The sequence below is a fragment of the Delphinus delphis genome, chromosome 11 (genome assembly GCF_949987515.2).
Source record: "Delphinus delphis chromosome 11, mDelDel1.2, whole genome shotgun sequence".
NCBI classification, from domain to species: Eukaryota; Metazoa; Chordata; class Mammalia; order Artiodactyla; family Delphinidae; genus Delphinus; species Delphinus delphis.
This window is the reverse complement of record NC_082693.1, coordinates 75,417,443-75,443,084: the sequence shown is the minus strand read 5'-3', so window position 1 is coordinate 75,443,084 and position 25,642 is coordinate 75,417,443. Positions and strand designations below refer to the sequence as shown.

At 39.7% G+C, this 25,642-nt stretch overlaps 1 protein-coding gene across 1 annotated transcript in view; it reads left to right on the top strand.

Moving 5' to 3' along the window:
- Nucleotides 1-25,329, top strand: part of UBE2N (ubiquitin conjugating enzyme E2 N) — a 34,219-nt gene extending 8,890 nt beyond the window's left edge. The window contains exons 2-4 of the mRNA XM_060025357.1: nt 23,059-23,305; nt 23,499-23,639; nt 24,499-25,329. Coding sequence (XP_059881340.1) covers nt 23,059-23,305; nt 23,499-23,639; nt 24,499-24,539 — 429 coding nt within the window. The 3' untranslated portion in view covers nt 24,540-25,329. The remainder of the gene's footprint in view (nt 1-23,058; nt 23,306-23,498; nt 23,640-24,498) is intronic.
- The last annotated feature ends 313 nt before the right edge of the window (nt 25,330-25,642 follow it).

The window sequence follows — 25,642 nt, the reverse complement described above, 5'->3', positions numbered from 1 at the left end:
ACATTTGAGCTGAATTTTGAAAGATAAGTAGAAAAACGGGGTCGGGGGAGAAGAATGTCATTCCAGGTTAGACATATCAAACTCTAGGAAGATATTTGAGCAGTGCTAAAACTGTAACGTGAGTCAGCACTTCTTCGCTTGGACCACAGACACTTCAAATGCAGTCTTTAATTTGAAAGAGTTTTTTTTCCTTTAGAAGTGTAATTCATGGATATATAGTCATTACTAAAAAGTCAGTATACAAACTGTTACAAACTAAAAATAATCCAGTAATACAGATGATTTCCCCTTCACTTTCTTTTGCTATTCCAGTCTCCACTTCATAGAAAAAATGCTAAAATCTTACTGAATATGAAAGGAAAACCAAAATGCTTCATATTTTTGAGATACAAATCACATATAAAATTCACCTTTTCAAATGTACAATTCAGTGGTTTTAACATTCACGAAGTTGTGCAACTATCACCGCTTTCTAATTCCAGAACTTTTTCATCATCCGAAGAAGAAACCCTCTACCCTTTAGCAGTCCCTCTCTGTCCCTACTCCCTCAACCCCTGGCACCCGTGCAGCTACTTTCTCTATGGATTCACCTATTCTGGACATTTCATATAAATGGAATCATACAATACAGCTTTTGGTGTCAGACTTCTTTCACTTAGCATGTTTTCAAAGTTCACCCATATTGTAGTATGTATCAGTACTTCATTCCTTTTTAAATTTTTTTAGTTGAAATTTTTCTAAGTAAATACTTTTAAGAAATTACAATGCTGAATGAAGCAAAGCAGAAGTTTTAGCAGGTAAAAATCTGTATTGGTTCCCATAAAACTAATCACATTTGCAACCTGCATTTCTTTCTAACGTTTAAGAAGTATCCTTTAGCCTTGTGAGCCGTTGTTATTATTTTTTAAATTGTCAGCAGCCAGTAAATTTTTATCGTTAAAGATTGGATTTGGGGAATTCTTCGGCAGTCCAGCGGGCACTTTCACCACCGGGCCTGGGTTCAATCATTGGTCAGGGAATTAATATCTTGCAAGCTGCACAGCACGGCCAAAAAAAAAAAAAAAAAGATTGGTTTTGATTGCTGGAGAATGAAAAACTTGAGCCAATTCTGGTGAATAATGGGTAGGAACAGCACTGACTTTTATTTTTGTCTTAAGTATTAAGAAACTTTGTGACCTTGGCCAACTCACTTTTCCTGGGCCTCCATTATTTCTAGTTCCTTTTTAAAAAGTTCTCGTTGAGACAAAGCCATGATCATTTAATCCTGGAACTGACTTTCCTTTTTGGCTTTTAAATTGGACTTTAAGCAATTCTCAAAAAAACAAAAAAACAACCCAGGACAAATGCTGAGTAGTAGCAATATTCTGAAATTTTGAATAGCTTTCCAGTATAGCTAATATGAAGGCCTGTATCCTATCTGCTATGATAGTTTTAAAGCCTTTAAATGTTCATGTTCTCTTGGGGTTCAGACCTTGGACCTTTTCTCATTATATATTCTCCTGAACACATTTATTCATTTTCTTGGCTGCAGTCAGCATTGATCAGTGATTCCAAAATCTAATGGTGAGTCTCAGGTCTCTCCAAGTGCCTACTTTTTATCTCCACTTAGATGTCTTGCACACATTTTAAAATCAACTTTATTTTACAGTGGAATGTATTCATTTTGCTGTCTCCCCCTCCCTTGCATTAGTACCTTTGGTGTTTCTTTTCTTTATTAATTACATTAACATTACCCAGTTGCCTACAATTTACTTCTGTTTCCTCTTCTCTCCTCCCCGCTCTTCTCTCTTAGACATTCAGTCATAAGCCGACTGAACCTTAGAAATGCCTGTCCTTCTTCTAACCCATTCCTGTCTCCCATCCTCTCAGGTTCTTACCCTCTCCTGCATGTTTTTGCAGTAATCGGAGAACAAATCTTTTTGTCTTCACACACACACACACACACACACACACACACACACACACACACACACACACACACACACACACACACACACACACACACACACACGTGCTGTTTCTCTCTCTTCATTTTCCACATTGCCACATTATTCTAAAAACACCCAATGTGATCACGTTACTCTCTACTGTGTTCAGGCTAGAGTTCAGATTCCTAAACTTGGCATGCAAGGCTTTTTCACAACCTGGTCTTTTCATCTTAATTCATTGCCATCTCCTTCCCTGTCTCCCCTCTCCTATACAACGTCTGATACTGATGGTGTTTACCAGTTAAAATGATGTATTTTCCAACTTTTGAATTATGCCATGTTGGCAAGGGAACATCCTTTGTATGAAATGTGACTGCCCAGCACTCTGTGTTGGTTGGGATTGGGTTTTTTTTCTCCTTCTGAGACAATCTTGACTGTAGTCATCTTGCTTATATTCCTAGTATGAAGTATATTGTGGTACAGAAACTAGAAATACTATTTTCTGCGTGAAAAGAAAATCAGGGATAAAATTTAAGTCATTTGCTTTATTTTCTGAAATCCTGTAAAGGCACTCTAGGAAACAAATGTTGGACGTATTGTTAATTGAGTCATCATAGTGAAAAAAACTTTTTTTAATTTTTGACAAATAAAAATTGTGTGTATTTAAGGTGTACAAGGTGATGTTTTGATATATGTATACATTGTGAAATGATTACCACAAACTAACATTATCTGTCACTTTCCTTACTTACTTACCTTTGTTGTTTTTGTTCTGGTGGTCAGAGAGATCTCTTAGCAAATTTCAAGTATATAATACATTACTATTAACTATGGTCAGCATGCTATACATTAGGTCTTTCATCTTCTAACTGAAAGTTTGTATCCTTTGATCAATATCTTCCCTTTCCCTCCACCTTCCAGACTCTGGTAACCACCTTTCTAATCTGTTATTTTGAGTTTGACTTTTTTTTTTTAAGGTTCTGCACATAAGTGACATGCCTATTTGTCTTTGTGTCTGGCATATCTCACTTAGCATTATGTCTTTTGGGTTCATCCACATTGTCACAAATGGCAAGATTTCATTCTTTTTTAAAAACTGGTGAAAAGATATTTTAATTTGCTCTTTGTAGCCATCAGAAAAATAAAATATTTGACACTCCTTGGGTCAGGGTTTTGAGCGCCATGTATACTTTTTTAAAAAGCCTGTATACCCTTGCCCTCATGGTTCTCATACATACACACTAGCCTTTTGTTTTCTACTGCTTAATTGATAATAGTGGGTTAGTTGTAACAGGGCCATAAACATAGGAGTTGGAGAAGACCAATGTCATCTCCATTTGTTGTAGGGATTGCACTAGCAGATTTTACTGTATTAGTATGCAATGGGACTCTGATAGCCAAGAACTCAGTCCTACTCAGCAGGCTTTCAGTCCCTAAGCCCCTCAGGTGTGGATATAAAAATGCAGATATTTAGGTCCACTATAATGAAAAAAGAAAGTAGGTCTTGCATATGTTCCCTCTTATGAGTAATCAAGTTATAGCAATTTTAATATTTTAAGAGTGCACAAGTTACAGCAATTTTAATATTTTAAGAGTGCACACATACACTTCTTTACTGCAAAGTGCTACTTTATTTTTTTCTTTTTTTATAAATTAATTTAATTTATTTATTTTGGCTGCATTGGGTCTTCGTTGCTGCGCGTAGGCTTTCTCTAGTTGCGGCGAGCGGGGGCTATTCTTCGTTGCAGTGCGCGGGCTTCTCATTGCAGTGGCTTCTCTTGTTGCGGAGCACGGGCTCTAGGTGCGTGGGCTTCAGTGGTTGTGGCACACGGGCTCAGTAGTTGTGGCTCGAGGACTCTAGAGCGCAGCCTCAGTAGTTGTGGCGCACGGGCTTAGTTGCTCCACGGCATGTGGGATCTTCCTGGACCAGGGCTCGAACCCGTATCCCCTGCATTGGCAGGCGGATTCTTGACCACTGCGCCACCAGGGAAGTCCTGCTACTTTATTTCTTTGGTTGAATCATTAAGCCAATTGGGGTTATGTATTTATGTAAATAAATTATGACCAATGTATGTTAATTTTTAAATTTATTTTTATTTATTTTTATTTTTTTGCGGTACGCAGGCCTCTCACTGTTGTGGCCTCTCCCGTTGTGGAGCACAGGCTCCGAGCGCAGGCTCAACAGCCGTGGCTCATGGGCCTAGCCGCTCCGCCGTATGTGGGATCTTCCTGGACCGGGGCACGAACCCGTGTACCCTGCATTGGCAGGCGGACTCTCAACCACTGAGCCACCAGGGAAGCCCTGTATGTTAACATTTTAAACATTACGAGTATTAGTGAGTACACTGAATATCTACTGTGTTCCTTGTACTGATTGTTGACAGGTCCCTCTATTGTTTATGGCAGACTAAAACAAATACTCAAGATAATTTTTTCTGCTTGGTACATATCAGCTACTTCATTTTGCCATTAGCTGGCATGTGTAGTAGAATGATTGAATTCAAATATTTGACTTTAGTAAAATGAAAGCCAGTGTATGGCTGGAGCAGGAGGAGAGGGGTAGTATAGAAACACACTAACATTCATTAAAAAAAAAAAAAGAAGATTGTATTTTTTAAAGCCCCAAATGTTGCAGTCCAAGTCCAAAGATTCACCTTATAATTATAAAATTGTAGGTGTTTACATTATCATACTAGTTAGTCTCTCTTATTTATATCACAGAGTTAATCATATAACTTCTGTTGGAAAACAGAAAAATGTGATTGCGAACTACAGAAATATTGCCCATTTTGCTCAGTATCAAGAGTCTTATTGTTCTTACATCTACTGAAAAGCTTTATAATGGAAGTGAGAAAGACTGAGAAAGGTTATTTATATCCTCTGGCAGGAAGATCACTTTCCTTAATCTTGATTTGTGCAGCTTACCTTTTTCTTTAGATTCATTTGATGCCCAAATATGTGAAATTGTTGCCTCAAAGTATTACCAAGCTGTGTGCAGAATTGCTGGACTTTAAATATTTATTTTTAAATAAATTTATTTATTTATTTTTGGCTGTGTTGGGTCTTCGTTTCTGTGCGAGGGCTTTCTCTAGTTGCAGCGAGCTGGGACCACTCTTCATCGTGGTGCACGGCCCTCTCTTGTTGCAGAGCACAGGCTCCAGACGCGCAGGCTCAGCAGTTGTGGCTCACGGGCCCAGTTGCTCCGCGGCATGTGGGATCTTCCCAGACCAGGGCTCGAACCGATGTCCCCTGCACTGGCAGGCAGATTCTCAACCACTGCACCACCAGGGAAGCCCGGGACTTTAAATCTTTTATCAGGGTACTGGAGAAGTATGGTTGGGGAGAAGTTGGTTGGATAGTGATTGGGAGTCTCAGAATTCTCCCACGTTTGTGAAATTCTGTTTGGGTCATTCACACTTGGGTGAGGCTTACTTAGAACACATTATCAGATTGTTCTCTAAAGAGCATCTAGCTGAGGTCCTCTGCTTTGAAAGACGAGGAAAGGTGGCTTTTAGTTAGTATAGGGTTGGTCCTGACTTCTGTGAAACTCACTTTGATACCAATAAATCACCTTTGAATCCCGAATTTGATTATTTTCTAGTTGTTGGATATGGGCACTGTGGCTTCTGCCTGTGTCAAGTGGAAAGGCTCCCAGACATCTGTGGGCCAAGGTGCTTGTGTGGGCTCCCTCTAGACTTGTCATTTCCTTAACTGGCACAGCTGCCCTCTTGCTTCCCAGCTGTCCTTTGTGTCTTTTGCTGAGTAGAGGGCCAGAGGGGTGGGGTGGTACTAGGTGGAGTGCAGGCGGCTGGGCTGATCCTTACTCTGTCAGTCTGTGAACACCTGGGAGCTGTCACATATGTCAAGTTGTTACTTAGGTGACTGAAAGATGAAAAGAGAACTTTAAGGTATTGTGGAGCTAGCAGCTATAGGAAGCAGCTACATCTCCTAAGTCTGGGGGGAGAAATGAAGAGAAAAAGTTGAAGTTATTAAAATTTAGAAACTTGAGAGAAGGAGCCCTAGCTGGGATCCAGACCTCTGAAGAGAGTCTCGCCTTCTTGTGGGGGAGCCTGTGGGGCCGTGCAGGGAGAGGTGCTGTGACAAACTGGCTCTCTCAGTGTGGGATAAACTGCGAATTGGATGAATTGCTGCAGGGATGTTGGGTGATGCTCACAGGCACTTCAGGTGGACAAGAAGCCTGGAAGAGGCAAGTCCCCTCTAGCAGCTTTAGCACTGCCCACCTCATTTGCTGAGTTTAACAGGGAGCCCCTGGCAGAGCAGAAATGTGGTTTGCAGAGTCCCACCTCCAGAATCACAAAGTATAGAAGGATAAGTGAGAGATACTTACTTTACATCTGGCACAGATATAAATTTCCCAGTGTAGAGGGTTTTGGTTTCTTTTTTAATTTTTAAAAATTTATTTATTTATTTATTGGCTGTGTTGGGTCTTAGTTGCTCCGTGTGGACTTTCTCTAGTTGGGGCGAGCGGGGACTAATCTTCATTGAGGTGCGCGGGCTTCTCATTGCAGTGACTTCTCTTGTTGTGGAGCACAGGCTCTAGGTGCACGGGCTTCAGTAGTTGCAGCACATAGGCTCAGTAGCTGTGGTGCACGGGCTTAGTTTCTCCACGGCATGTGGAGTCTTCCCGGACCAGGGCTTGAACCCGTGTCCCCTGCATTGGCAGGCAGATTCCTAACCACTGCACCACCAGGGAAGTCCCCAGTATAGACGTTTTAAACATAGAAAGCTGCCTGACCTTCTGGTCCAGCCCATGACAGGGAAGGGCAAGAAGCTCTTGAGATATGGCAGTATTTGGCTTGACTTCAGTCCTACAGTATTAGGAATTTATAGTTTTTTAAAATGTGTGTATTTGTTTTGATTTTTTTTGTAAGTATTATATACTACAGAGAAATGCCTTTGTACCAAATCACTGGAATCCCCCACTTTTTTTGGCCAGCCCTCAAATCTCAGGAAAGACAGAACTGCATACCTTCAAGTGGGGATTAAAGAGAGAAAATGCCAAGGGGGACAAGTTCCGCCTGCCTTTGACTCTGCATTAGCCCTAAGGACAGGGCTTCATATACTACCAGAGCAAGTTAAGAGACGTATTTTCTCTTTACACCTTTTAGTTATAATTTTCTCTTTACACCTTTTAGTTATAAACTCTTTGTCATTCACCTAACGTGAAGGCAGAGGTGTGAAGCACTGCTGGATGCTGAGGATTCCAGGCTCTAATTGTGATGTGTGAAAAGAACCCTTGGCTCTAGAGTGGACTTCTACTGGATAGGCTTCTGTGTGCATTTATGAGAATTAAATGAAACAATGTATGTGAACATCCAACTCAATTTTAGGGATTAATCCAGTTGTCAGTCCCTGCACATTGGAGTTTTAACTAAATTTATCTAGCTCTCCAGTTCTTTAAGCTCTGAAAGTCTAATGTCCTGCCCAAAGTTTGGCCATTTATTAGTAGTTTAAGGTCTTGAAGTTTCCTTTTTTTCTGTGTGGTTCTGGGATTTTACATGCTATTAACTGAGACAAGAATCCATTAGTTGCAAGCGTTTTGCAAGTTTAGTGATTTTTATTGAGTTAGGAGTTTAGCAGCAAATGGTGTAACTCACCTTGTTGGCTCTCGGTTTTCTCTTTTCTCATTTCTCTCCACTTGCATTGCTCCGCTGCTTAGATTCTCTAATGCCTGGTCAAACTGTGCAGCTCCTGCCCCCAAATCCTGGCAAGTACGCAGGTGAATGAAGAACCCTGTTTCCCTAAATTAGGACCCAGTTCCTTCCCTCAGTAAGCTTAAGGCACGGTACATACTGTACTTTTTTTTCTTTTAAATCAACTTTATTAAGGTGCAATTTGCATACAGTTACACACACTCATTTTAAGTGTACAATTTGAGTTTTGACAAATGTATACAGCTGTGAAGCCCATCTCAGTTAAGATTTAGAACATTCCATCACCCCAGCACAGCACTTAAATTAAAAGATCATACTGTTTTGAAGTGTGTTTTCACTTTATATAGAAGGAATATTTTTCTACACTGTTACATTACAGTATCTTTTTTCTTTGTTGTGATCGTTATTTCTGGAGGTGTACTTTTGAGCACATCCACAGTTTTTCTTTAGGATAGGTTCCAAGAGGTGGAATTCTTAGAGGTTGGCCAGCGTGTAGTCCCACCAGCCAAGTATATGAGATCCAGTTTTCTCCACAGCACTAAATAGCATTGTTTTTTTAAATCTTTGACTATTCTGAGTTTTAAGGATTGTCTTGATAATGAGACATTGTTACTTTCAAAATAGGGTTACTCAAAATGCACAATTTCTTTAGATGATTTTATTTTAAAACTTTTTTTTTTTTGGTCTTGCACATGTTACAGAATTCAACAAAGGGGGGTACTCATTGAAAAGTGTCTCCACTTTCAGGTAATTCCTTTCCTCAAAGAAGCCATTGTTTACTTGGACAATTTAAATCAGTTATTTTATGGTTCTGTAGCCTGTTTTTTTTATTGTTGTTGTTCAGATGTATTTTTACATAATATATTAGCTCACATTGCCAGCAAGCCCTAAGTCTAGCATTCATATTCTTTAGATGTATGGTTGCATTGTTTCAGAGACTCAGGCTATCCACATGAAGTGGATGAATTTGACCAGTATTACTGTACACAGGTGCTGTATCATATAATACTTCTGCCTTAGTATGTAAATTTGTGCTTATTTCAGTTATGTTAAAATCTGAGTTGTCATGGTCATTTTCTCCTGTGGCTCAGTAGCACAAGACAAAATAATCACCTGAAATCACAGAAGAATAAAAAAAACTTATATGTACTAAGTTATACTCCAGCTGGATCTCTTAAGATTTACTTAACTTTCAACCAAATTGATAATCTTTGAAATATTAAAATCCTTAACCTCATGTTAATTTGGCTTCTTGAGAAATTTCATTCCAAATTCTTCTAAAAACCTTGAGGTAGAGGACTGAATCTTTAATATGTCAACCAGTTAGTACTGAGCAAATGATCATTATTAAAGTTGAGGAAGATGACTATTGGATCTTCACAGTTGCTAAAGGGGCAACAGAAACTTAAGCCTGCTATCTCTGCTGCTTAGTATTTGGTCCTTTAAGTGCACAACCTGTAGGGAAGGTACCAAGGCCAAAGCTTTTGAGCAAAAAGTTTGAAATAGTTTGTGAAGATTGGATTTGGAATTTTTAAAAAAGTCCTTTTTTTTTTTTTTTGGCATGCTCCAGCCATATACAGCCACCATCTGGCTCCTTAAAGCCTTGGGCCTACCATTTTTGGAAGTTCTTGGATCCTCTTTACCCAGTCAGTAGTAGTTAGATCTGTTCATTCAGCTGGTACAGAATGTGAGACAGTGTGGTGCTCAGCATTGGGACTGCAAACATTAGACCTGGGCCTTGACCTATAGGAGTAGGTGTAGTTGGGAGACCAACAGTAGGGTGGCGAAGTGTGTAAGGGATGGCCTTCTACAGAAGGTACACCCCTGCTTCCCAACAATTTTCAGTAGCATTTGAGCTTCCCTGGTGGCGCAGTGGTTGAGAGTCCGCCTGCCGATGCAGGGAACATGGATTCGTGCCCCGGTCTGGGAAGATCCCACATGCCGCGGAGCAGCTGGGCCCGTGAGCCATGGCCGCTGAGCCTGCATGTCCGGAGCCTGTGCTCCGCAATGGGAGAGGCCACAGTAGCATTTAGTCAGTTGCTTACCTCTTAACTGTCAGTTGACTTTCAAAATTGTAGAAATGCTGCTTTGTGGGCAAAATAATGTTTTATGGCTTAAATGGCTTAAGTCTACTTCCTAATTCTCAAGAGCAAAAGGATTTTGTGTATATGGAGATGTGTGGTTATGTGTGGAAGGAGTACAGAATCTGGGGCCAGGCTCTCTGGGATTGATTTCTAGCTCTGCCAAATACTAGCTTGGACATCCTCACTTGATCTCTCTGCTTCTTTATCTGCTTAATATACTAATCTAGCTCTAGAGTGGTTGGGAGAGTTGGATTGCATAGAACAGAGCCTAATGTAATTCTGACCCTTTTTTAATATTGCTTACTACTGTTTTCTGATTTTGCAAAGATACTGCCTCACTCTAAGAAGAATGAACGTATTTTGTTTGGGAAACCTATGATTGTCATTTCATATTTGTTCAACAAAATAGATAATATTAAACATAACTCTGAAATGGGGCATAGATTTTTTTTTTTTTGGCTGCATTGAGTCTTTGTTGCTGCGCACGGGCTTTCTCTAGTTGGGGCGAACGGGGACTACTCTTCGTTGCGGTGTGCATGCTTCTCATTGCAGTAGCTTCTCTTGTGGAGCATGGGCTGTAGGCGTGCGGGCTTCAGCAGTCGCAGCACGTGGGTTCAGTAGTTGCGGCACGCAGGCCCTAGAGTGCACGGGCTTCAGTAGTTGTGGCACATGGGCTCAGTAGTTGTGGTGTATGGGCTCAGTAGTTGTAGCTCGCGGGCTCTAGAGCACAGACTCAGTAGTTGTGGTGCATGGACTTAGTTGCTCTGTGGCGTGTGGGATCCTCCTGGACCAGGGATCAAACCCGTGTCCCTTGCAATGGCAGGCGGATTCTTAACCACTGTGCCATCAGGGAAGTTCCATGGGACATAGATTTTTAAAGCATAGTGAACACCATTTGTCAACAGTGGGTAGGGAAATGGGATGTTTGGGGTAAATAATATATTTTGATTTTATTAGAATTATCATATATGTAGTCAATTTTCCATGTGTTAGACAATACTAAACTTTATTTTTACAGGTGCTAAACTGAAGTTTTATTTTTAATCCAGAGTATTTAGGATTTTGTGCTGCACAACTTCAAGGGGTGTCATTCATGCAGACTGTGATGTGAATGGTCCTCTCCTGGAGCTGTACAGTGTGGCAGACTTGTTAAAGGATGCTTATTTGGGGGAGACAGACCCTAATATCGGATTGCTTCCTAATTTATCACACAGTTGCATGCAGAGTGTGAAAAAAACTTAATTTTTCCTTTCTGGTGGTTTGGATTTTGGACAAAATTATGTCAGTGACACAGATGGATTGAGAATTCAAATCTGGACCAACTGTAACTTGTTTTTGTTTGCTTCACTGAAAATTTTGACTGCTGAGCTTCCATCTGTCTTCTTGTCTGTTAATATCAACAGAGGCCTTTCCTATTAGTGGAGTCCTTAGGCATTTAGCACTTAAATTTTGCTGTGATTGCCACATTTGAAACCTGAAATAACTAGTAATCAAGGAAAAGGATTGAATAAATAATATATAGGAGTTGTAGAAGTGTAGCCACTAGCTGGTAGGCCAGGAAAAATGCCTGTTTATGTCATATGGTTTGCAAAGAATATTGATTATCTATAAAGCAACCAGGAAAGCACCGTGCAGGGACATAATAAGTGAAAAAGTGTAAACACATTAAACTGTTTTTAAGCATTTTGTCTTTGTCAGAACAAATACAAATATACTGGAATATTAACCGGATTTTGGTTATTAGGAGTAGAGCGATTTTAAGTTGATTTCATATGTATTTTTCTTTAATAAGCAGGTGAAATAAACTTGGGGGGAAAAGCAGGTATCATTCGCAACAGATTTCTTCCTTATTTAGGTATTAAGCATTGTCATAGATACTGGGGATACAGTATATTCATTTATATCCCTTCCCTCAACAGGGAAGATGAAATAAATACTGGGTATTGAACAGTAATTACAAGGCTAAAGCGTATTACAAAAAGGGACCGTCCAGTAGAAGGAAGCATATAGCAGTAAGATTTAACGCATTCCAATGATGAAATGTTTAGCCAAGTTTGGTGCTAGAGAGAACCTTTGAAATGTTCAAGGGACTAAATTTTAGTAGATTGGGGAGGTAAAAGAGTTTGTAAGGTTATATAACAATTTAGCACAATTAGAACTGGGATTAAGTTCAGATTCCTAGCTCTAAAGTTTTTTCCCTAGTAGGTACACGAGGATGCCTAGTTGAAGTTAGCTCTCTAACGTAAATTAGCTCCCTCTTTAAAGGCTCTTAAACTAGGTAGAAGTTCTTCTTCTTTTTTTTTTTTTTGCGGTACACGGCCCTCTCACTGTTGTGGCCGCTCCCGTTGCGGAGCACAGGCTCCGGACACGCAGGGTCAGCGGCCATGGCTCACGGGACTAGACGTTCCGCGGCATGTGGGATATTCCCGGACCGCGGCACGAACCCGTGTCCCCTGCATCGGCAGGCGGACTCTCAACCACTGTGCCACCAGGGAAGCCCGTAGAAGTTCTTTGATAAAGAAATTAGCCAGCTTCACTGCTCTCCTCCTTTGACCCCATTTAATTCCAAAGAGATAGCTGCTTCTTAACCTCTTCATTTTACCCGCAGTCTATTAGCTCTTTTTTTTAAAAAATTAATTTATTTTATTTTTAGTTTTGGCTGTGTTGGGTCTTTGTTGCGTGCGCAGGCTTTCTCTAGTTTCAGCGAGCGGGGGCTACTCTTCATTGTGGTGCACGGGTTTCTCATTGCGGTGGCTTGTCTTGTGAAGCATGGGCTCTAGGCACGCAGGCTTCAGTAGTTGCAGTACGCAGGCTCAATAGTTGTAGCTGGCGGGCTCTAGAGCGCAGGCTCAGTAGTTGTGGCGCTTGGGCTTAGTTGCTTCGCAGCATGTGGGATCTTCCTGGACCAGGGATCGGACTTTTGTCCCCTGCATTGGCAGGCGGATTCTTAACCACTGCATCACCAGGAAAGTCCCCAGTCTATTAGCTCTTAACCTTTCCTTCACTTTCTTTTCTAACTTAGACTTTGTTTTCAGCAAAAAATGGAAGCCAACTTTGGCTATTTTAATCTGCAGTAGTATTTATTGAGTTATGAGATATCTAACACAGTCTTTAGGAGCGCCAAAGAGAGAGGCAGTCAGGAACAAGGCTCGGACTCACATCACGGACTTCACTGTGGGCATCGCATGCAACACACACTACAGTGTGATTGCTGATGCCAAGTACAGGAGGCTGCACTTGGTTGTCTAGAGGTAACTACTGCTGTGCCCTCCAGAATGGATCCTTATTTCTTAGCTTCTGATGCACAGGTTTTTGACTGAGCCTAGGTCTCACATGCTAGGTTGCAAGAGAGTTAGGAAATAAGACTAAAGCTTCTGTTGAGGGAGGTGAGGATCCATGAAGGTTGGGGAGTGTGCTTCCCAAAAAAGGGTGTTCTAGCTGTTGGGTAGCCAAAAGCAATGATGAATGTCTACTACGAACCTCATTTTGCCTTCTGCTGCCAGGCAGTCCTTCTGTGTGACCACAGATAAGTTTTTCTATTTTCTACAACAGTTACTTCAAATTTTCGCATTCTTTTTTTTTTTTAAATTATATAGTGGTTATGTTTTTAAAATATTTATTTATTTATTTTTGGTTGCGTTGGGTCTCCATTGCTGCGTGCCGGCTTTCTCTAGTAGCGGTGAGTGGGCGCTTCTCTTTGTTGCAGTGTGCAGGCTTCTCATTTTGGTGGCTTCTCTTGTTGTGGAGCATGGGCTCTTGGTGTGCGGGCTCAGTAGTTGTGTCTCACGGGCTCTAGAGCGCAGGCTCAGTAGTTGTGGCGCATGGGCTTAGTTGCTCCGCGGCGTGTGGATCTTCCCACACCAGGGCTCAAACCCGTGTCCCCTGCATTGGCAGGCGATTCTTAACCACTGCGCCACCAGAGAAGTCCCTCACATTCTTCTTAAGCTCCCAACCTGAACATTGCACTAAGGAAGAGGAGCGAAAGGTATGAACAAATGGGGAATTTTTACCGTTGCTTAATAGTGGATAGATTTACAGACAACTGTCTAAACTCACACATAAGGGCCTTAAAATGAATTATCAACTTCAAACAATGAGTTAAAACTTTGAGAAAGAAAGAAACCCACAATCTAGATCATTTCTAACTTAAGATGAATTTTTTAAAAAGTACGTGTTCACTGGTTTTTGCTAATGTATCACTCATAATTAGTGTTCACCATACAGGAACAGGCATTTAAAATTTTTCCCTGTTTCCATTCAGGATGAATTCAGAAGACTTTCCCTCCCCCACCTGTTAAGTTACACCCTCCCTACCAGAATCTTAAATATGCAAGTTTTTTTTTTTTAAATGGGTTTATTAACAGTGCCTTAAGTACCTTGGCACAATAGCAATCCCACTGATGAAGTGTTACTAAGTTATTAGGTCCTCTCTTCATTCAGAGGTGTAAAATATCATTCCTAAGACACAGAATTCATTAAGATGGACAGTTGAAGTATTCAAATCACTAAAGACTTAGTTTTGGAGCTGGTGCTAAAGTCATTTCAAGCCATGAAGTGTTATGGCATCATCAAATAAGAAACCAAGAGAAATGGGGAAACGTAACTTCTATCAGTCTACTAATTACAGTGCTGGGTATTCAAAGGACATTTTTACCACCAAGAATTTCATGAGTGCTATATGAAGGAGTAGTTGATACTGTCTTTAACTGTGATGCCAATATTTAGAAATCTTTCAAAAAAACAGGGAAAAAAAGATGGAGATGTAAAGTTTCTGTCTTTCCAGAAAACTTTTAAAGTGTCTTTAGAAATAACCAAGAAAAAATATGCCCCCAATCTAGTCCTGTTGTTCATATAGTGTCCCTAACTCACACCTGTACCTACTCTAAGACCTTGAGATACCCATTCTAAAATGCATCTTCCAAAAACTGACTTTTGGGAGGGGGAAGGGTAAGCTGGGACGAAATGAGAGAGTAGCATTGACATATATACACTACCAAATGTAAAATAGATAGCTAGTGGGAAGCAGCTGCATAGCACGGGGAGATTAGCTAGGTGCTTTGTGACCACCTAGAGTGGTGGGATAGGGAGGGTTGGGAGGGAGACGCAAGAGGGAGGAGACATGGGGACATAATGTATACGTATAGCTGACTCACTTTGTTATACAGCGGAAACTAACACAACATTGTAAATCAATTATACTCCAACAAAGATGTTTAAAAAAAAACTCTGACTTTTGTGTATATTTATACTCACATTGAAATAAATTCCTGGGGTGGGAGGGGGCAAGGGACTCTACTTTACTCTTACTTAGAGTTAGTTGATGCCACAATACCATGAGCAAAATAAGGAATTAATACATTTGTTAGTAAGTTCATATTTCAAAGTCACAGAACATTTCAGAGCATAATGGTTTTTGTAATATCAGAGACAGAATGGCTTACCATATAGCAGATAGTTAGGGTCACACGCCCACGCGCAGCAATGAAGACCCAGCGCAACCAAAAATAAACAAATAAATAAAAAATAACCATTATTAAAATTTAAAAAAGAATGCAAAAATTGGTCTATACCAATTTTTAAATCAAATATAGCAGATTTTTTTCCCTACCCTATTTATCTTAGTAAGACTATATACTTCTTCAGTTGACAATCCCAAAAGAAAAAAATTAGTGACATGGCTTAATTTACCTTTTTCATGAAGTACTTCCTCATGATTATGAAGCCCTTCCTTAACTTCTGTGCTATTTATTGTCCTACCAAACATTTGATATTTACTGTTTGTATTAATTGTCTTTCTATTTACCATTGAGATTAAGAAAACAGGCTCTGAAGCTACAGTGAGTAGAGCCCAATAGCCTGGATTTCAAACCTGGCTCTGTCACTTGCTAGCTTTGGTTATACTGTTAAGTGGTCACTCTTAGTTCCTCATTTTCCTCATTTGTAAAATGGGTCTGAGGATTAAATGAGTTAGTAATACATTTAAAGCACTTAAATTGGTATTTGACCTAGTTTTTTTTATTACTTGAGCTTTTATAGATTCTCTGCTGATCTGGGAACATTGCTTGATAATTGCATAAAGTCCCTGACCTTTTGGAATTTACAGGCTAGTGATGCGGGAGGAAAAGAAACAGATTGCAACATAACCTGATGCGTTTAGGGGGCAAAAGAATTGGGGGTAGTAGACAAGGAAGACAAGGAATTCAGCCTAATAGTTTTCCTTGTTGGATGCACAGTTTGTTAGTAGGATTTTCAGATTTTTGTCCATTGTCACTGATTGGAATAATTGTATGTGCCGTTCCTGGGGTAGAAGTTACTAACTGACAGCAGGTATAGTAATCCTTCTCGTCAGCTGTGTGGGACCTGAGTGTGCATGCATTTACTCCTGGAAGAAGCCTTTATTTAGCACTTAACCACCACCATTTGCTAGCTGGAGTTCCCATCTTCCAATAGTGTAGGGTCTGACAAGTAAACCAAGTTATTGTGCTAGTTATAGTAAGAGGAGTGGAGGTACTAAGGTGCCGGAAACTGGAAGTATAGGGAGATGCTTCCAGACAAATTCAGACCTGAGAAGTAAGTTGGTTGGATATACTTAGCCTTTGAAAAGTTCTTCTCTGGCTCCTAAGTCTCCATTCCTTTTCACTGAACTTAACAGAAGTATTGATCTGGTCTTGGGTTGAGGAGAAAAATTAGAATGGAGAGATTTCTTGCCCAAGTCATCCCACCCTATCTATTGGATGTTACTCCAAGTGGAACACAGGAGTACTTTCCTAACTGTTACTTATCAGTCTGACTGGAAATAAAGCTTTTCAACAAAGTGATATCTTGGTATCCAGAGCCTTTGAAACAGTTACCTCCATTTTTCCGTCTCTGAGTGTACCACCTAAGAAATTATGAGATTTAAGTGTGTGGGAGTAGAGGGAGAAAAAGGAGGAGGGTGTGCCTTTAGAATCATTATTGTCATCTAACTTTAGGATAAGCATTTTAAAAAACAGTGAATTAGGGTAAAATAATTAACTTATATGATTGTCAGATTTTTCATTTGCCAAGGAAAAGGGGTTGATATAAGTAGATGATGTCTTATGTCCACTAGGGGGTAGTGTGAACCATAAAAATTAAAATTATTTCTCACCGATTAACCCTTATTTCATTGTGAACTTGCCTTGTTTGAATTAATTTTTCTCCATGCAGTGTTTTTTTTTAATTGCTACAAATCATTTTCAAACACAATCTTGTGACTGTAAAAACAGTAATACACATTCCCGCCATTAGTGATTCAGATGTCTGACATTACTTTTTTTTTTTTTTTGGCCGTGCTGTGTGGCTTACAGGATCTTAGTTCGCCGACCAGGGATCAAACCTGCACCCTTGGCAGTGAAAAGCCCCAAGTCCTAACCACTGGACTGCCAAGGAATTCCCTGACGTTACCTTTCATAAAGAATTTTTTGAGGGGAATATAGTGATGCTTTAAAATTTCTCTACCAAATTTTACTCACTATATGAAGTAAGTTAAATTATTCTTAATGACCTGTAAGTAAAATCATCACATAACAGGATTGTCTTGTGTTTCACTGTCCTATATGGTAGCTACCAGTCCCATGTGGAGATTGCAGTTGAAAAGTGTCTAGTTCAAATTGATATGTGCCCTAAGTATAAATTACACACTGAATTTTGAAGACTCAATATAAAAAAAGATCATAAAAGACATCAATAATTTTTATATTGGTTACGTGTTGAAATGCTATTTTGAATATATTGGGTTAAATAAAATATTAAAATTAATTTTACCTTTTTCTTTTTACCACATTACTTTTAAAAAATTAATTAATTTATTTTATTATTTATTTAGCTGCACCAGGTCTCAGTTGCAGCACGTGGGATCTTCGTTGCTGTGTGCAGGATCTTTAGTTGCAGCATGCGAACTCTTTTTTTTTTTTTTAATTTATTTATTTTTGGCTGAGTTGGGTCTTCTCTGCTGTGCGTGGGCTTTCTCTAGTTGCGGCGAGCGGGGGCTACCCTTGGTTGCCGTGCACGGGCTTCTAATTGTCGTGGCTTCTCTTGTTGCGGAGCACGGGCTGTAGGTGCATGGGCTTCAGTGGTTGCAGCACGTGGGCTCAGTAGTTGTGGCTCGAGGGCTCTAGAGCACAGGCTCAGTAGTTGTGGCGCATGGGCTTAGTTGCTACACGGCATGTAGGACCCTCCTGGACCAGTTATCGAACCCGTGTCCCCTGCATTGGCACACAGATTCTTAACCACTGCGCCACCAGGGGAGTCCCTGATAGAGTTATTGAGTCAGATCTTAGGCGAGATGAGCTAAAAGATCCACAATTGCAGTTTTGTGTTTCAGAGAATATTCTAAATGGGGAAAACTCTAATTGCTGTACATATAATGTGTTGGGGGTATATACAGTTAATAAGTGGGACAGCTTTTCCTACATGAAAATTACCACTCTTTTTCTAAGAGTGGTTTATTAGCTAAAATTTTACTGTACATAATTCATTGCCTTAAAATTTGTAAGACCTTACATTGTTTCATAGTGCACACAAATTATTACTGAACCTAAAAACAGGAAAAGTCCTAGTTAATGGAGTTTAGTTGATTGAATGTCAAGTGTTGTCATTACTGTGGTGTTATTCTGGGATTTGCTCTTTGAGTCCCAATAGATCTGTTGATAATCAGATCAATTTGATGTTATTTAAATCCTTTAAAGTATTTGTAGCATGAACTGCTATATGCATTCTGTAAGATGACATAGTTTCCTTGCGACCTAATCTTGTTGCCACTTAAATTCATGTTGTCCTTTTATGTACTTCCTTTTCTACTTTTTGTAACCAGTTTTCTAAACTAGTCTACATTACTTTCTATTCTGCATGGCCTAACCTAAGTTCTACCTGGGATTCAGTCCCAGGATTGCTTTTAAACAAATAGGATCACAAAATGCAACTACAGGTTATTGTTTTCTTTAAAAACAAACACTGTTATTTAATAAATCTTGAGACTTGTTACTGTGCTTTGTTCTTACCCTAGATTCTTTTTGAGTTGGTTATAATGTGACTGTGGCCCTCTTATGTGACTTCATTTGCCAAGTCCTTTTACAGTGTTACCTCATTTGCTCTTCATAGCACCTCTGCATGAGAGGTAATGTTAACTATATAGATGAGGAAGCTGAGGCTCAGAGCAACGTAAATTACGTGCTCAAAACTGTAGTTAAGCAATGCACTAGTAATTTGAACCCATTATTTCTAGACTTGAAGAATACTTCACTGTCTTTCTACCAAAGGATAGGATAAAACTAGAACGTGTTTCACAGTTATAACCATGTGTGAGAGTAGTAGCAGGAAGGATTTTATTTCCTACCCAGTTTTTGCCTTTTTAGGGAAAAAAATCGACAACTTCTGTGGGAGAGAATTGTTCCATTTGGTTTGGATTTTATTCTTTTTTTCCTCCTGTAATTTATGCTGTGGGTTTGGGAAATCAGTGCTGTGTAGTCAAATAATTATGCATCTGTTCATTATATCAAAATCCGTTAGGACTTGAGAGCATATAAAAACTATTTCAAAATGTTTTCGATACCCAAGAGCTTATTCTAGAATGTGTTCCGATTAAATCTGATACTTGATCAGGCCACATGATATATTTAATATGTACGTTCTTTAGAAAGACTGTCTGATTTTGAGGGTGAACTGAAGATGAGGAGAATGCCCTCTCTGCCTCTGACAATGTCTACAGAGAGTGATTTTGAAGCTATTTTGGGATGTGATCTTGGAGGCCCTTCTGGAAGCTTTTTATAGCTTTGAATAGAGCTACTATTTCGTTTAACCAGGGAATGGTGTTTTGGGGCTCTTGGACCCCAGCTTTCTCTTTTTTTCCCCCAGTCTCTCTCTTTATGGCTTTCTAAAAATATGAAGACCTGGGGTAAAAACCAAAGGAGGATGGAGCTGAGGAGTCAAAATTCAAGGAATTTTACCATCCACTTCTTTTCTCATTCCTTCACGCCTGCTGTTCATCCTGATATCTTTACTTTTTCTCTTTTGTTCTAGTTACATGTTGGAGGACTTCCCAAGATGGGAGGCTTCTTTATTGCCTCTTGAGATTTTTAATGCTCCAAAAAATGTTTTACTTTGTTTGAATCTAAAGAATATTTTGCTGAAAGTAGTGTATATCATTTCAGTTTTTGATTTGCCCTTGCATTGCCATGATTAAAACAAAACAAAGCAAACTAGTCTTGAATTAAAGTACTAAAAGCATTACTTTAAATGAGTTTAACACATTTTGGGAAAGGATTTGATTTTGTATCTGCATCTTGTGACTATTTCAATATATAACCGTGCTGACAGAGAAATCTTTTTTTAGTATATGCACTGCAGGCTGTAGAGTGAAGTAGTGTAAGGTGTATAATTTTTCTTAAATGAAGGCAGTGTGAATACAATATTCTCATTCATTGATTTTCATACCTAAATGTTTAGATACTGCAGTGTTCTAAATGTTTTTGACTACACATACGTATTCAAAGTGTTGAAAATACATTACTAATATATAAAACTACATGTACTATTATTGTCAGTTTGTATATTGAATATTAACATTTTTCTGGCTAAATAATTTATAAATATAAATTAGATTACTTCTTCCCACACCTGAGTGGATTTTTTTTTTTTTTTTTTTTTTTTGCTGTACGCGGGCCTCCCACTGTTGTGGCCTCTCCCGTTGCGGAGCACAGGCTCCGGATGTGCAGGCTCAGCAGCCATGGCTCACAGGCCCAGCTGCTCCGCGGCATGTGGGATCTTCCCGGACCGGGGCATGAACCCGTGTCCCCTGCATCGGGAGGTGGACTCTCAACCACTGCGCCGCCAGGGAAGCCCCTGAGTGGATTCTTTTTCTTCTTGTGATGTGCTCATCCTGCTTTGAATAACATTAATGTTAAAGATGAAATTTCTGATTGTTTATTCCTCGTTCTTTGTAACATTAGATAGATTCATAAATCAGTAAGATATTTACTGAACATCTATGGTGCCAGGCACTGTTCCAAATGCTGAGGATATAGCAATAAATAAACACAAATCTCCCCTTCTGTGTTACTTACATTCCAAACAAAACAAGTGAGATGTAATATGTTCAGAGGCCCTGGAGATACAGTTGGTGGGGCGGGGGGAGCAAGGATAGAGGGGGAGGGTGTGGGATAGGGTGGAGTGGGGTTTGCAGATTCAATTATGGAGGCTTCACTGAGAGAAAACACATTTGAATGGAGATCTTGGGAACTGGGTGGGTGAGCTCTATAGAAAGTTGGGGGAAGAAAAGTGAGCACAAAGTACCTGAGGGAGGAGTATGCCTCGCAGGTTGAAGAACTACATAGAAGCTAGTCTGGCTGGAACAAAGCAGATGAAATGGGGGGATAGGGTGGCAGAAGCATAGCTGAAGATGGCTAAGAGATAGGTGGAATGAGGGGATCACGTAAAGCTTCTTTTGGGGGGCATTATAAGGACTTTGATTTTTAAAAGTTCTGTGGAATACAGATGGGGGTTGAGGGTCAGAAGCAGGTAGAACAAGTTAGTTGGCTGTTGAAGTCTGCCAGGTGAGAGCTGATGGTGGCTTGGATCAGAAGTGTAGCAGTGGAGTGATGAGACTTCTGTCCAATTCCGGGTAGATTTCGAAGTTCAAGCCAACAAAATTTGCTTATCAGGTTAGATGGGTGGGGTATGAAGGAAAAGGTGGATCAGTTGGAAGGATGGATTTCTGGTTAACTGACTCGAGGAAGGCTTTGAGGAGGAGCAGGTTGAGGGTGGGGAAAGGTCATGCTACATTTGGGATGCGTATTAGACATTTAAGAGCAGCTGTTGAGCAGACAGTTATGGATAGGAGAGGCATGATTCAGGGAGATATCTGTGCAGGATATGCTTTTGGGGCTTCAGCATATATGGAGTGGATTGAGTATTTAAATTCATTGGACTGGATGAGATCACTCTGGAAGTGTGTAGGCAGAGTAGAAGACCTAGGACAGAGCCCTGGCGCACGTCAATATTGGAGTATTGGGGAGGTGGGAAGAAACTGCAAGGAGCTGCTGCCATACAAGTAGGAAGAGAGCCAGGAGAGTGTACAAGTAGGAAGAGAGCCAGCTGCAAGAAGCTGGATGAAGCCTTGCAGACCAAGGAGAGGGCAGACCAGCTGGGTAAGACATTGTGTTTAAGTCAATTAAGATGAAGATTAAGCTTTAGCCGTTTGATTTTACCATGTGGGAATCACTGATGACCTCAACAAGCAGGTTGGTGGCTAGAGCCTGATTGGAGAGTTGTGTTCAAGATAGGAGGGGAGGAGAGAAATTGGAGACATCCAAGTATAGATAACTTTCAAAGAGGAGCAAAGCAATGGGGCAGTAGCTGGTGGGGGAGAGTCAGGTCAAGGTCATTTTCTCCTTTTTTGGGCGAGAAATTACAGTAAGTTTGTACAGTTTGGGGAAAGATCCAATAAAGAGGGGAAACTGATGATTCAAGAGAGGAAAGCGATGCTAGAGCAATGTCCTTGAGTAGGTGAGAAGGAGATAAGATCTAGAGGAGAGGTTGGTTTTAGCCAGTGACAGCCATTACATCCTTAGTAACAGGCGAAAAGGTACAGAGCACATGGGCACACACATGCGGGTTGGTATACAAATGCTACAGTGGGAACTTAAGGAGGTTTCTATTTTCTCATGAAATACAAAGCAGAGTTACCAGCCAAAAGTGAGGATGTGGATGGAGATATTGGAGGTTTGAACAGAGAGGAGGAAGGATATTACAGTTATTTAGGAGAGAGGGAGAAAGATGGAAAAGAGAACTAATGATATGATTGCTGAGGGAGCAGGAAGGGTCCATTTGAGTCGTTGTCAATTTTAGAGACTAATCAGCGTGGTTGTGTATATTTCTCTAGCCCTGTTTAAATGCCTAGGCACTTGTACTTATTTTGTTCCATTATATTTTTCAGAGGGGAGATTTTTCAATGGCTTTAAAAACTAATTTTACTTTTTAAACAGCTTGGTTTTGGTAAAGTTTAAACAGAGCAAGTTACTTTACCTATGTAGTAATTCTAGTGTTTTTTTTTCTTTTCCTTGAGTATAAGATCAGTTTCATTAGTCTAATTTTATTCTCAACGTATTTGTAGACATTTGTAGCTGGAATTGTATATGATATCATCAGTATTTGCTTGCAGTTGCTTTCAGCTGATTGTGATTATTTATGTTTTTTCCTTTGAACTTTGCATTTTATTAAGCTAAATAAAAACTATTTAGGAGATTGGAGAGGTTCTTTTATGTCCAATTCCAAGAGATAAATTTTCTAACTTTTATTTTGATGTTTAGCAAAATGATATTTGTTTCACAGATGTGTTATGTTTTTCTGTTGTAGGAAACCCAGCGTTTGCTGGCAGAGCCAGTTCCCGGCATTAAAGCAGAACCAGATGAGAGCAACGCCCGTTATTTTCATGTGGTCATTGCTGGCCCTCAGGATTCCCCCTTTGAGGGAGGGACTTTTAAACTTGAACTATTCCTTCCAGAAGAATACCCAATGGCAGCCCCTAAAGTACGTTTCATGACCAAAATTTATCATCCTAATGTAGACAAGTTGGGAAGAATATGTTTAGATATTTTGAAAGGTAAGTGTTATCTTTATCATTATATGCTATTAAGATTTCTCCTTTTTCTCTTAAGCATTCCCTTTTGAGAATCTGAATATTGTAATCTTACCTTATATAATATGAAGACCACAGAACTCTGTAGGAGGGAAATGCAGCAGTTCTGTGGCTGTTTTTTTCATGCTTGGTCATTCTGGGCCTGTTGCCTTCGTAGATAAGTGGTCCCCAGCACTGCAGATCCGCACAGTTCTGCTATCGATCCAGGCTTTGTTAAGTGCTCCCAATCCAGATGATCCATTAGCAAATGATGTAGCGGAGCAGTGGAAGAGCAACGAAGCCCAAGCCATAGAAACAGGTATTTAATGTTCATTCTCTTTCACTCCACTTCCACTTTAAAAAACAACCTGTACCTTTTTTGGGGGGGGTGGGTTGGGCGGGGGCTGCACTGTGCTCAGCTTGCCAGATCTTAGTTCCTGGGCCTAAGGTCTCCTGGGCAGTGAGAGCACCGAGTCCTAACCACTAGACCGCCAGGGAATTCCCCTGTACCACCGTCTTAAAAACATCATTTAGAGTCTTAACAAGAAAAAGAAAAAATACATTAAAAGGAAAAAAATCAGATCTTTCTTATAGTATGTAAATAACCTCTTAACAAAAGATGTTCAAACGCCATCTTATAGCCTGCTACATGACTCCCAAATTTAAAGAGGAACTGTAATTGGGAGATCTTGGACTCTTGCATAACTACACATGATTTAACAAATACCTGAGTGCCTGCCATTCATCTAGCAATACTTAAAGATAATGGAAGACCTTTAAGCTTCTTTGAGCTGTTTTTGCAATCTGTTTGATTAAACTAAACTATGTGTCAGTTTTTAGTTAGGGAGTTTGAAATCAGTAAGCTTCTTGCTACAGATTTTAACATAATTAATGAGGAGGATTATATGTCTAGAAATGAAGGAGACAAAAGAAGACAGCTCTTTTCATCCTGTTGAATTTTGTAGAACTTTAAAATTCTATTGTAGTGTTTTGGTAATTAGACACATAGACAATCTTTCTGCCCTGATCCAGATTATAGAAAATGGCATGAATTTAAGGGATTACAGCATGCTGTTTCCATAATTTACTTAATACTGTTTGTTTACTTTTTATAGAGTTTGGAAAGGAACATATTGAAGTAAGTAAAGTAATAATTGCGTGTTTGTTTTTGTCTGCAGCTAGAGCATGGACTAGGCTATATGCCATGAATAATATTTAAATCGATCCGATCATCAAGTGTGCATCACTTCTCTTGTTCTGCCAAGACTTCTTCCTTTTTTGTTTGCATTTAATGGACACAGTCTTAGAAACATTACAGAATAAAAGCCCCAGACATCTTCAGTCCTTTGGTGATTAAATGCACATTAGCAAATCTATGTCTTGTCCTGATTCACTGTTGTAAAGCATGAGCAGAGGCTAGAAGTGTCATCTGGATTGTTGCGAAACGTTTAAAAGCAGTGGCCCTTCTCTGCTTTTATTCATTTCCCCATCATGGTTTGAGTATAAAGCACTGTGAATGAAGGTAGTTGTCAGGGTTAGCTGCAGGGGTGTGGGTGTTTTTCTTTATTATTATTATTTTTTTGGTGGTGGGGGGAAGGTAGTTTTATTTTAATTTTATGGGCTCCTTTCCCCCTTTTTATGGTGATCTGATTGCATTGGTTAAAAGCAGCTAACCAGTTCTTTAGAATATGCTCTCTAGCCAAGTCTAACTTTATTTAGACACTGTAGATGGACAAGCTTGATTGTTTGAACCAAAATGGGAACATTAAACAAACATCACAGCCCTCACTAATAACATTGTGACTTTGCTGTCAAGTGTAGAATCCTCCCTTCAAGAAAAAGCTTGTGACCATTTTGTATGGCTTGTCTGGAAACTTCTGTAAATCTTATGTTTTAGTAAAATATTTTTTGTTATTCTACTTTGCCTTTGTACAGTTTATTTTACTGTGTTTATTTCATTTTTCCCAATGTGACAATCGTATTTAAAAATTAAAACTGATGGAACATTCTCTTTTGGTCTTCAACGTCTGACAAATTGAATGGCGAGAGGAGGATTTTGCCAGTTTCTTTTCACTAATGCAAAATTTGTGTTAAGATATATCACTGAATGGAGTATTTATACGCTGGCCCTGAGCATGCCTAAAGCATCAGTATGTGACATTTTTTACCTCCTAGAAATTTGAAATAAATGTGTTTGTGTTGTCTGATTAGTTAGATGATCATTGGTGTCTTGCCACAATGTTTGAAAATTACTGTAGAGGAGAGAGAGTCACAGCACAGCCACACTTGTGACTGGCTTTATGTGGGACTTTCACATGTGCC